Here is a 13,519-nt window from a genome sequence, read left to right on the forward strand (position 1 = left end):
ATAGAATGAAATAAATAGCTTAGTGACCACTTTGATACTTTACCTTATAAAATATGATATTTGAGTTTTAGGGAAAATGATTGTATGAAAAAGTGACGTCACGTTGTTTATATATTTTTAATAGTTTAATATTAAATCAACATTTTCATCTTGAAAAAAATTAAATTCAAATAAAAATCTTAAAATTTAGAATGAAATCACTTATATAACATTAAACTATTAAAAAGAGAACATCTATATTTTATACAATCTTTTCTCTAAGTTTTATGTACAAGCCATAAACTACTATCAAGAACGTCCAACTAAGAAGCACGGAATAAAATATCAAATATGGCTCTACCATGATCGAAAAGATAAAATAAAAATATCGGATATGGTTCTAACACGACCAAGACACATGTGCTTAGAAACGGATACTGACGGTGTCTGAAGACAACTAAAGAATAGAAAAAAAAAAAAGGGGTAAAAGAGTTCTGGAAGAGAGGGAGACGAGAAAAGAAGATAAACAAATAAATAAACAGACAAAGCAATACCGATGTAAAGCAGGAAGAAAAAAGAAATAAATAAAAATTTTCCGTAACTAGTCACGTGACAAGCATGTTCTTGTCTCATTGCATGGAAAAAGAAATATACTAACTCAATTCCAATTTCAAAATCAACTATAATGTATTAATTGACACTATAAATTGGGCTTCGTGATGCGGTTAATGAAGTGAGATTTAGCTCAATTAAATGTAAAAATATTTGGATTTTAGTTAAAGTTAAAAGGAAAATATAACTCTAAACTTTACAATTAGATCTATTTTAGTATTTGTATTTTTTTTTATTTTGATACATAAATTTGATAAATAGGTCTATTTTAATCTCTAAATTTAAATTTTGTCAAGATATGATTTAATTAGTATTTTTGGAACATGACTAGATTGACCGGTCTAACTGAATTGGTTGATAACCTGTTGGCATATTGCTCAAAAAAAGGGATTGAATTGAAAGTTGTTTGAAATGGATAAAAAAAACTGGGATAAAAACCTTGAACATGTTTAATAATTTTTTTATGAATTTTTAATTAATTATTTAATTATTGTTGGTCTAATAGTTAAACTGATCAAATCGATTAAATCGAGAACTAGTGGCTTGAACGATTCAACCATTGGTTCGATTATGAAAATATTGATGGGAAACTCTAAGATTGTATCACGTAATCACCTAAAAATTATATAAAATTTTAATTTTCAAATGATGATGTGACACAATCTCAAAACGTCACATCATTAGATTTTTATATTTTTCAAGTTCAGAGAACAAAATGAATTTAGTTGTCAAGTTTAAATATCAAATTGAATTAAAAAAAAATAAGTCCTAAATAGATCTAATTGCCAAATTTAAAGACCAAAAATTCTATTATCCCAAATTAAAATCATAAGTATCAATAATTTAATATATTTTAGGAACCTTAATATAAAAATATATTTTTTACTGTTGTCTTCATTTTTGTTTTTTTTTTAAATTATTGTATGGTATTTGTACCATATTATACTTAGATTTAATCATAGGTCGGTCCACCAGTCCAGACCCAAAGGCCTACCTGAAAAGTAAGAGGATTTGGACAAAAATATAGGCTCGAAAAATATGTTTTTAAAAAAAATAATGTCTGTTTTCTAAATGAACTGGGCCTCGAGTACTATTTTCTAAATGAACTGAGCCTCGAGTAATAATTTTTTGGCCTAGGCCCGACTCAAACTGCTTAAAATTTTTTTCCTGCTACCATTTTATTGTTGTTTTGCTACCATTTTGTTATTATATTGTTATTATTTTGTTGTTATTATTTGGATATTATAAAACTTTTGTTTTATTATTCTATTTTAGAGATATTTACTTGCTCAGTTGTAATTATATTAGTATTTTTAAGTATATAAACTTTTTTAATGTATTTTTTATTTGTTGAGAAATATTTATTTTAATATTTTTAGTGTATTTAATGTATTATATTTTTTTAAATTTATTTTTATATAAAAATAATAATATATAATTTTTTATTACTTTATTTAAACTCAAGTTTGATATTTTTTATCTGAATTAGACTTAGTAAAATTTAGAATCATTTTTCACCTCAAACTTGAGAACAGGATCCGGTTATCATTGCTAAATATAAGGATAGACGGATTTAAATAAGTGTAAAGCTCAGTAATTTTATAAATTCTTAAATTTCTAGCGCGCGTTCTCTCTCTCTGTCTCTCTCAGAGTCATGGAACCTCACAGTTTCAAAAAAGTTATCATTGGCCTTATATTTTCAATGACATTGCTGCCAAGTTCCAGCAGTTCTTCAGCGCCTTGCAACTTTCCAGCCATCTTCAACTTCGGTGACTCAAATTCCGACACCGGCGGTCTATCAGCTGCATTTGGACAAGCCCCTGCCCCTAACGGAGAGACCTATTTCCATGCGCCGGCAGGTCGGTATTGCGATGGCCGACTCTTAATCGATTTTGTAGGTATTTATTTATTTGTATCTTATTCTGGGTTTCCCATCTGTTCATCATCCATCTTACTTGACATGATTTTGCTTGCTTCCAATAAGTACCATCTGCTTCGTACTAATGATTCCCAAATCATACGATTCACTTCCTCCTTTCAGAAATCAGGATTAATAGCATGAAATCCCTTACCTGATGATTCAACGGAACACCATAAATATTTGAATTTTTAACTTTTGATAAATTTCTTTTGCAGTGAAATTTAATTTTTTAAGAAGAATTTTAGTTAATTAGTCTTTATAGATATGGCGAAGTAAAAAAAAAGTTTTTTTTTAAATTTAAGGTATTGTTTTTATTAAATTCAAGAAATGTTTATTAATCGTTTTTTTTCTTGCTTAAACATTATTTTAAAATCCATTAACAATTTTCTTTAGCAACTTGAATTTGAAATTTTAAAATTTATCGGATAATTTAGTTTTTTTTTTTTCATTGAGAGGATATTCATATAAATCTTACTGTTTGTCGCTTTACGTTTTAAAATTTGAAAGTTTATTGATGACACTGATTTGGAGTTACAAAGACCAAAATGAGTGATGATTCAGTAACAGAGTCAAGTTTGAACAAAAAAGAACAGTAGGTGAAACATGTGATTCTTTAAAGGTCAAATTTTACTAGCACTCCCCGACTCTGCATAAATTGTTGATTTAGTTTTTTTACTTTATTTTGATTAATTTTAGTTCTTATACTTTTTGAATTTTGAAATTTTAATTCTGATTACACAATCATAGTTAAATTCATTTGGTTAAATTTTGATATTATTAACATCTATATAAAGTTGTAGGTTTAGCCAATGTTTTCTAATTTGATCATTTTTAGTTTCTATTTTTTTTTAAATTTTAGTTTTATGCAAACAATAATCATTAAATCTATTAGATAATTTTTTGTGAAAAAAATCTGAAAAATAACAAACTAACATACCATTACATATATAATAATATATTTATTGCAGAACTTAATAAATTTAATAGTTACTATTATTTCAATTGAAACTTTAAAATTTGAAAAAGTACAAAAACTAAAAATTATTAAATTAAAATATAAAAATTAAATTCACAACTCACATATAACACAATGACTAATCACAGAATTTAACATTCTTTAAAATATTTAAAAATTGTAATTCCGTTTTACTTTTGCCAATAAATTATTATTAAAAGATAAAAATATTTTTTTAAAAAAGAACTAATCAAATATATGTCTATAAAATATCTTCTAAAAAAAATTATTCATTTTTAGAGACAAAATTTCGTCTTAAAAAGTTTACTATTTTTTTTTCTAAAATAACCAGTTTTACAATAAAAATGCTTCCACTCAAATAAATAAACAAAACAACAACAAAAAAATATAATTTTTTTAATTATCCAATAATTTAAGTTTTTTTTTCAGATAAGGGAATTAATTATCATTAAACCAAAATTAAGAAATTGTTCGATACAAGAAACTACCTTGTATATCACTAGCTAATAAAGAAATTAAATAATTAGGAGGAGTCGTCCATAACCAAAATAAATTTCGAATTGCAATGTCTTCAACTATAGATTAATTAGGTTGGAAATTGCTTCCAAGTCGAGTTAAGGCATTGACATGCTTAAGTAACCTAATGCAATACTGCGGAGTAACATCTTGCACTAATTAATTAAAGAGGGTAAATAAATATTAAAGACTTTATTTGTAAACATAAAAGGTAGTAGCATCCATTTTTATTTCTAGATTAGTAATGTTAGGATACCTAGTCAAATAAATCCTTTCTCAAGGAACATAGTTTTGCCTTAACAATGGTGGCTCTTAGGACATGTTGATGTAACATCTCACACTCGACCTAGTTGTCAGATCCGAATGTGTAATGTCATATTATGTCGTTGAAACAACTCAAACTACTAAAACACAAATATATTCAATTCAATCATCAAGTACTTCATATGCATGCATTTATACAATCATTGATTTCCAATTCATCAATTTACGAGATTTTACGGATAAACTCGGATCCAAACTCAAATGTTAAAATTCAAGGTTATGTCTCGAGACACGCCATAATTTAATTTGGAATTATTGGCTTCAGAGTCAACATGTCTCGAGACATTACATGTCATGTCTAGAGACAATGTCCTTCATGTCTAGAGACTAGGTCTTTAGACCAATTTCCCTTATTTTTCTATTTTTGCTTCGATGTTTGAATGTATTGGGATAATGGGTTCTTATTTCGAGACCTGGTGCAGGGCAAAATCTATTTACTTTTGATGTTCTTCTGTCTTAAGATAAAGGTCACCTATCTCGAGACTATACAAGTATGTCTCGAGACCTTAAGCTAACATGTCTTGAGACTCAATGACCAAATGGTCAAAATCATGCACTTTAAATTTCCAAAGCCTTAACCAAATGAACCTAAACATACCTAAAATGTACCATAGATCATATTCATCCAATTGACTTACCTATACACATTCAAATAATTCCAAATTTTAACATTAATGTACCACAGATCATATTCATCCAACACATTCAAATAATTCCAAATTTTAACATTCAATACATCATTATTAAACCAACCAATTTGCACATTCAATCTCACATAATCAAACATAATTAACTAGTAATTAAAAGATGAAATTCAACCAAAATAACATTATAGGTCACTTACTGAAAGTGCCAAGACTAATTTAAATTATAAACCAACCAACCTAGTTTAATGCCATATAACTTCAAAACATATAAATGCATACAAAATAGGGTCACAATGGCTTCTGGGTTGAGCTTGAGGATTGGATGCTTGATTGCGAAGTCACTTAAGCTTTAACTGAGACTTTTTATATGGAAACAAACAAATCCGTACACTGAGTAAATTATCTTTAGTAGTGCTATGAACTTGAATTCAATTAAAAACATAACCAAATTTAAATAACATAAATAATCATAATAATTCAAGTTAACCAATTAACCATTTTACGTTAAAATCAAAGATACGCATATACAAATAGTTTATATATCATTCTATCTTATTCTCAATGATGCTTTACTCACGTTTTTTATATAAATCCCGATACACCCTCAAGGTATTTGCAATTAACTTAACATATTTAAGTCATGTCTCATATTAACATCAATGTCCCGTTTCAATACAATACATGTTCAAAATATCATTTTTATATTATAATCCCTATTAACCAAATCAAATATGATAATGAATACTTTAATCAATCCACCATTACATACGCACCAAAGTACTAATCAGACATAAATGCATCGATCCCACCAACTACACTTGAATATGTTCTCGACCCCATGGTATTAAAGAAATATAACAATACGTATGTGCATAGTGATGAATCTCCTACCTATAAATATGGACTTTATGACATGCCAACTATACTTGTGACTCTATTGAGCAACGATAATAGGAAAAATTTCATCATTATTAATCATATCATATCGTCAAGTATATATATAATATTTATTCAACTAATCAATCACAATTCACTCAATCAAGTATATACGTACCTGTCGAACACATTCGTATTAATAGTTAACCGTTCCTGAACATATATAGGATCAAACATATATATATTTAATTATTTAATAAGCTCGATTTATGAAAGCACAGATCAAAATATCTATTCGTCAACAGCTCTGAAGTTCCTTTTATCTTGGGATGGTCCTACATCTTCTTTAGCTACAAAATTAAATCTGAATGCGAAAAATTCATTAATCACACAGCACAAATACAATTCAATACATTATACACATGAATGCATTTTATTCGATTTAGTCATTACACTATTAAAACCAGAAACACTCATTTTCCACAACTTACCCGATTGAATTTAAATCTGACTTAATAAATATAGTATAAGGACTTCACACAACCATTATTTATTATCAAACTTCAAGTTTTTTTTCTTACAATTAGGTCCTTAATTACACATAATTTAATTATATAATCTTTACTTAGTTGTAACCTAATTCAATACTTTTCACCAAAATTTCAACATAAATAACTATGATATTGACTACTACTAACATCCATGAATTTAAACTATTAACATCAAAAGCTTTTACAATTTTCCAACAATGAAACTAAACCAAAACTTAATAATTCTAAATTTTTTCATTTGGGCTTACATTATCTGGTATCAATCATTAATAATTCAATTAAAAATAAAGTTAAAAATTACTTATTTTCCCAATTGAAGCCACAACAATGAAAGAACAGAGGAAAAATTAAACCTTCGAGCATTCGAAAACTCACCCAAAAATCTGCAAAGTTTCCTAAAACAACTAATTCGTCGGAGGGAAATCCCGAGTTTCTTAATTATCAACTAACCATAAAGATCTCACAAGATTAAGCATCACTTTAAGAAGATAAAAATATAACATTCATATACTTAACAAAAATCAACAAAACCACTTACTCTCAAATATTCAAAACCTAAATTCACAGGAGAACATAAATTGAAAATGGGAAATGTGGGAATGAGGAATTTGAGAAAAGAAAAGAAAAGAAATTTAAAATAAAAAAAGAACAAAAACCAACACAATATTTTGATAACTTATTAAATTTTTCCCATAGACAGAGTTCGACTAGACCAAGACCACTACATGGTTGGTTCAAACAAAAGTCGCAAAAATATTTCCATTTCACTTACACAAGGATTCAAACACAAGACTAAAGGGCAAGCTAACATCTTACCACTAAAACCAACAGGCTCATTCTAATATAAGATGACTGAAAATAAAATTTAAATCAAAAGACTAGAGTTAGGGATATGGGAAAAAATAGCAAAATTTTCAAAGAACGAAATTTAAACCCATAACCTCAAACACACTTTCTAAGCCATTAACCACTGAAGCATATACTAATCAATGACATAATTTAACAATCATAAATTCATATTTTTGGGGCGTTACACCAATAGTCATCACACATGCCTCATATCACAATATCGCATTATAAAAATCAATCCACAATTATTCACATAATCACATAATTTGCCAAAATAAAACAAGGGAAATAGAACACTCGGAACTTAGGATAGGGGTTTAGGCTATTCCTAAACTCCCAATTAATACTATGAATCATGTCTACAAGTAGAGATTCAAAACACTCATTGTTCACGCTTTCACCTAGCCACTGAAAGCCTAAACTATCTTTTTCTTATCTTTCGCCTTACTCGAAGAATGTCCTAATGATTCCGAAGCTTCACCAAATTAAATCACACGATAAACACAATTAACATTCAGCCAAAAACTCATCAAAATCAACTAAAAACACAAGCCTAAGCTATATTTCTCATGAAATTGGAATTTCGACTAACAAACTTGAAGCTCAGATATCTTAATCTTTACTTATTTCCATTGCCTATAATTGATTCCAATAATCTAATTATACACCTAAGAACAATTCTCAACCTTCAAACTATTCAAAGCTATACAGATTCATGGATCTGAAATTTTGACATACAATGACAAATTTTACGAAAATTCATTAAAACATTGGAATTTTTTAACAAAACTTTAACGAATGTTTAGAAACCTTCTAATCACATAAAAAATAATGGAAAAGAATACTCTAAAACCTCGTTTTTATTCAAAATCTCAAAATCCACCATTAACGATCTAATTTTTTACTTTTATTCAAAACATTCAACTTAATGCCTAAAAACTCAGTTTTAAAGACTAGATAATATTAAAAACTAATAAGGAATCGAATCATTATCTTAGTTGACAAAGAACCGAGAAAAACCCAAAAGTTCAATAATGGAAAAATATATAGTGTTCTTAATTGTTTTTCTTGAAGTTTTATGGAGTTTTATAGCTTGGGTGATGATAGAAATAAAAGAATTAAGATTTGTACAAATAAAATTAAATGGGAAAAGCTTGGGAGAGCAGGATGACAACAAAAATGTGGAGAATAAATTAATGTGGGTTAGAACTTTGGGATATTTACTTTAATGGTACTCCTAATTCAAACCCTTTTACAAAACAATTCTTATTTTAAAATCAAAGATCTTTTCAACCTTATTTTTAAAAATTGATTTAACTTTCCAAAAGCTATGATCGAAAATAATTTCGGGTTACCACAATTTAGAATTTTCCGAACCTACTTAGAGCCAAAAATTCCTAATTTACCCTCAAAACTTCTAGACCAAATTTTGGGATGTGACAACAACATTTAAAATGGTTTAATTGTTATATAACCTTTGCTTAATTGCCACTTAAGGCACCTAACAATTTAGAAATCAATTTCCTTTCATTTAGGTCACTAATCAATTTAATTCCTGTATTATTTTATTGATCAATTTAATTTAACAACACTTAATTATTCGAGCTCTCAGATCCATACTTGACTCATAAATTATTCTATTTTAATTATTTAATATCTCTACACAATTAATTCTATTCGAAACTAAATTTTATGATACTATTAAAAACCTAGTCGTTACAGTTGATAAGCTCCAATTATCCAATCACCAGAATGGTTATTTATGAAAGCTCTAATCTCCACTCTTATGGGTTTTCTATTGAAGAACTATAAGTTTGAACCAGTCAATTGGAGGTGGTTTCCAAGACCAAAGAGCAAAACATGGCAAATCTTTCCTATTCACTACTAGAGAAAGAGCAGAGAACTCTACCACTGCAGTATAGACTTTATCAAGGAATTGTTTTATATGGCGATCATTTTCAAAGACTAGTATGTTGTGAGTAAACCAAATTTCCCACGGGTGAAAACAAATAACATACTTCAAGAAATTTTTGGCTTTATTGACCAAAACTTGGGAGGGAGATTACCAATGAGCCAATCTTCCCAATTGACACCAGGAATGTGGGAAACTTTGGCAAAAGTAGAAATAGAACTCCAGATGATCTGAGTAAACTGGTCATTCTTATGTAGATGTTGTATATCTTCCTGTGCATTCAAGCACAGTGGACGTGAATCTTCCACCATGACTTTTTTATGTCGGAGGAAAGATTTAGTGGGGGCTACCTTGGAGTCTACATTTTCAAAAAGAGTATTTTCAATTTCGAAAGTAGCCTACATCTCCAAATACATGACCACAAATGAGAGTTGTGGTTCAACCCTGACAAACACTTCTCAAACACAGGACAACACTAAAGAATAAGCACTCGCAAGTGAGAATAGACCATTTTTTATGGTCAACAAATAGTATCTCTCTCGAGTTGAATTGATAAATGGGATACTAAAAAATGAGTGAATCAGATCTCATGGGATATAAATTGAAAAACATTGGATATAATTAAATCATTCTTCTTCGAAGAAATAGTCACGAGTATCATAAAAACTCTCAAAACAACAACATATTAAAATAATAACACCGAAGCAACAATGAGTGTAAAAATAAAATAAAAATACTGCTGTTTGTGGATGCCAAACTTTTACCTTAAGATTTTTTAATTTGCAAACCTAAAAAATTCCAAAAGTTATTTTTGTTTTCTTTTAATTCATTATTATTTTTAAAGATAAATATCAAAATTATATATAAATTTTGATCTAATGTGCAATGTTATAGGTAAACTTTGATTTTGTGTAATTTTATACATGAATTTTAATTTGATTTAATTTTTACAAATTATTGACAACATTATCAAATTAGCATCATTTTACTTTGATATATTGCATATATAAATAATTATATTAATTCAATATGAAAATAAATTTATATATTTATTTATTAAAATGTGTACAGTTGAATCAAAATCGAAGTTTTTTGTATACTTATGAATCAAAATTCAAATTTTATGAGCATAATTGCATCAAATCAATGTATCAAAATGTATATTTAACCAAAATTCATATATAAATTTGATATTTATTTATTTTTTTAAATCAATCAGGTTAAATATTAATTTTACAATCATCTTAATATAATAGATATTATAGATTATAAATTATAGATAAATTTAAGATTTATTTTGCATCCAATTCAGTTCATTCTTCTAAGTTTTATTTTATACTGTTTCAACTTTCCGCATTGCTTCTTTTAACACGCTTACACAACAAAAGATATGAAGAGTTGCAGCATATCCTAATAATTATACTGCTTTTCGTTGGGGGTTTCTTGTAGCTGAAAGCTTCGGATTACCTTATCTTAGTGCTTACCTGGACTCGGTGGGTTTAAACTTCAGCCATGGAGCCAACTTTGCAACTGCAGGATCAACCATCAGGCGACAAAATACCACCATTTTTCAAAGTGGGGCCAGTCCTATTTCATTAGATGTACAGTTGGTTCAATTCTCAGAATTCCATACCAGATCTAAGATTATAAGCAAGCAAGGTACTGCAATCCTAATGCATGCATATTACCCCAATTTTTCTTTTGCATAAAACTTAACTTTATAATATATCAGGGGTATTTCATAAATTGTTGCCAAAGGAGGATTATTTCTCAAAGGCCTTGTACACCTTTGACATTGGTCAAAACGATCTCACTGCCGGCTATAAGCTTAACCTGACGACAGAGCAAATTAAGGCATATGTTCCAGATGTGCTCCTTCAGTTATCTGAAGCTGTTAAGGTTGGATAAGAACCGTTTTCGTCTCGAGAGAACAATTAATAGGTCGAATCCGTATACTTAATGACGATGACATGATTATAATCTGATGTTTTGTGCAGCGATTATATGATCAAGGAGGAAGAACATTTTGGATACACAACACCGGACCGGTAGGCTGCCTACCGTATGTTCTGGACAGATTTCTTACCAGTGCGACTCAACTAGACAAATATGGCTGCGGCAGTCCATTCAATGAGGTGGCTCAGTATTTCAACCAGAGATTGAAAGATGTTGTTATTCAATTAAGGAAACAACTTCCTTTAGCGGCGATTACGTATGTCGATGTCTACTCGGTGAAGTACACTCTCATCAGCCAAGCCAAGAAACTCGGTAACTATTTCCAGCACAAGTATTTGTGTAGCGGTTTTATGTCTTTCGGATAAATAACTTGTTTCATATGGGAGCAGGATTCGAGCTCCCTCTCATAGCTTGCTGTGGGCATGGTGGGAAGTATAATTTCAACAACTCATTAAGGTGTGGAGGAAAGATTACAGTGAAAGGCAAGGAGATTTTGATTGCAAAATCGTGTGGAAATCCTTCGGTTCGGGTTAACTGGGATGGCATTCATTTCACAGAAGCAGCTAACAGGTGGATATTTCAACAAATCGCCAGTGGCTCCTTTTCTGACCCACCACTTCCATTGAAAATGGCTTGTCATTTGTCAAAGGATGGAGCAATGAATAAATTCAGGTGAAGGAAATCAATGTGTAAGTGTTCATTTTGACGCACGATAGTTTGGCCTTAAACCCTTAATAGTGGCAGATTGATACATGCATATCATATCAGGATTGTATTCCGGGAAGGAGAGTAATGCGAGCCTTTGGTAATGTCCATTAGCTTAATAACATCTCAACATTTATTCCTTTAGCTTTCTCCATCCAAATTACAAGCCTTTGATGATGTCATTCAAGGTTCAACTTTTTTTTTTTTCCTTTTTCGATGTAAGCAAAAGAGATATTAGTATTACCTTTCGATTTGACAAAATTAAGTGGGGATTGGTAATTGGCCCATAGATACCCTACATCCATGTTCGGAAAAGTAAGCTCTTAATATGAAAAAAGAAATTAAATAGGACGCAAAATGCATTAAGATTAACTCATGTAATAGAAATGAAATGTGATTGTTGGAGAAAAGATCAGTGGAGGTGAGTGGAGAATCGTCGCTGTAAGATAGTGAAAGAGGATTGAGGAGAGAGGAGAGAAAAAATTGGATTAGTAGTGAGAAAGAGTAAGGTTGTGTCCTCTTGCTATTGTAAGAGAGCTTATATATGAAGCACTAAAAAGGTCACCGATATATCTTCACAAAAAAACATGTGACCAATCGGATCACATCTTATCTTCCGCTTTTTTTATAAAATTAATCTTAAAAAATAATTAATTATTTAAATGATTTATTTTTTTTATAAAATACTAAAATAACCTTAAAATTTATAGTAAAAGTTAGTGGAGCCAAATTTATAATAAGTCAACATCGTGAATTTGACTTTGATTTTAATGTCTGATGGACAGACCAGTTAGAATGCAGAGCGACATTGCAAATACCTGAAAATCCAAATTATGGTGGGAGTTCGTATAATAATCCTACTCTCGGTTCTCATCTACAAATACATCCGGAGGTGATAATAAGTACAGAGGCATATGTTAGAGAAATGACCAATAATGGTGAAGATTCTAATCAGAACGTTGAAGATTTTAGTGACCTCGATGTTGATGAGCTTTCGGACAATATCGATGATGAAGGCCCGAAGGAGGTTGAAGATGTTCACGGCTCTTCATTCAGTAACCCGAATATTTATACAAAAAGGTAAAATTGCTTAAACCCTCCATACTTTCAAAAATCACAGTATTTCCCTAGTACTTATACGAGTGACACCATTCTACATGGCTCTGCCAAAAAATTGATTTTTTAATGCAGATTGCTGATGTGGCATGTTGATAGCGTCAAACACTTTGGCTTCACCAACTTTTACTGTAAATTTAAGTTATTTTCATATTTTATCAAAAAATAAATTATTTAAATAATTAATTATTTTTTGAGGTTATTTTTATAAAAAAAACCCTTATCTTCTCATAAGAACAACAAAGTGACTCTGTTGATAGTGATATGAGATAACTCTAAATACTTTTAGTGAAGGTTCACTCAAAAGTATGATACCCAAGAGTGACAGGTGAAAAAGTCGTGAAAGTGATATAACAAGTTTCAACGGTAAACTATTAAAATAGTTATTTTTGTTTATCTCATATTACATTTTAGTCACTTATGTTTGAAATGTTACGTTTTAGTCACTTATGTTAACGTGTTGTAACATTTTAGTCACTGAGTTGTTAATTACCGTTAACAGTGTAACAATAAGCTGACATGGCACATTAAATCATCATATTTTAGGTTAAATTATACAATCGGTCTCAATATTTTTTT

General features: G+C 29.4%; 1 protein-coding gene across 2 annotated transcripts; it reads left to right on the forward strand.

Annotated features, from left to right (window-relative positions):
* Positions 1-2,173: 2,173 nt before the first annotated feature.
* LOC107886525 (GDSL esterase/lipase At3g26430) lies at positions 2,174-12,004 on the forward strand. Of its 2 annotated transcripts, none has more exons than XM_041097168.1 (5): positions 2,174-2,450; positions 10,613-10,822; positions 10,896-11,062; positions 11,161-11,431; positions 11,509-12,004. In XM_041097168.1, exons 1-5 carry the CDS (start codon positions 2,246-2,248, stop codon positions 11,793-11,795), a joined length of 1,140 nt encoding a protein of 379 aa, XP_040953102.1. In that variant the 5' UTR covers positions 2,174-2,245; the 3' UTR covers positions 11,796-12,004. The 2 variants fall into 2 exon arrangements, with proteins under 2 accessions (XP_040953102.1, XP_016666007.1); XM_016810518.2 differs by having other exon boundaries at positions 2,175-2,489.
* The last annotated feature ends 1,515 nt before the right edge of the window (positions 12,005-13,519 follow it).

Source organism: Gossypium hirsutum, chromosome A03 (assembly GCF_007990345.1).
Source record: "Gossypium hirsutum isolate 1008001.06 chromosome A03, Gossypium_hirsutum_v2.1, whole genome shotgun sequence".
In the NCBI taxonomy this organism is placed as follows: domain Eukaryota; kingdom Viridiplantae; phylum Streptophyta; class Magnoliopsida; order Malvales; family Malvaceae; genus Gossypium; species Gossypium hirsutum.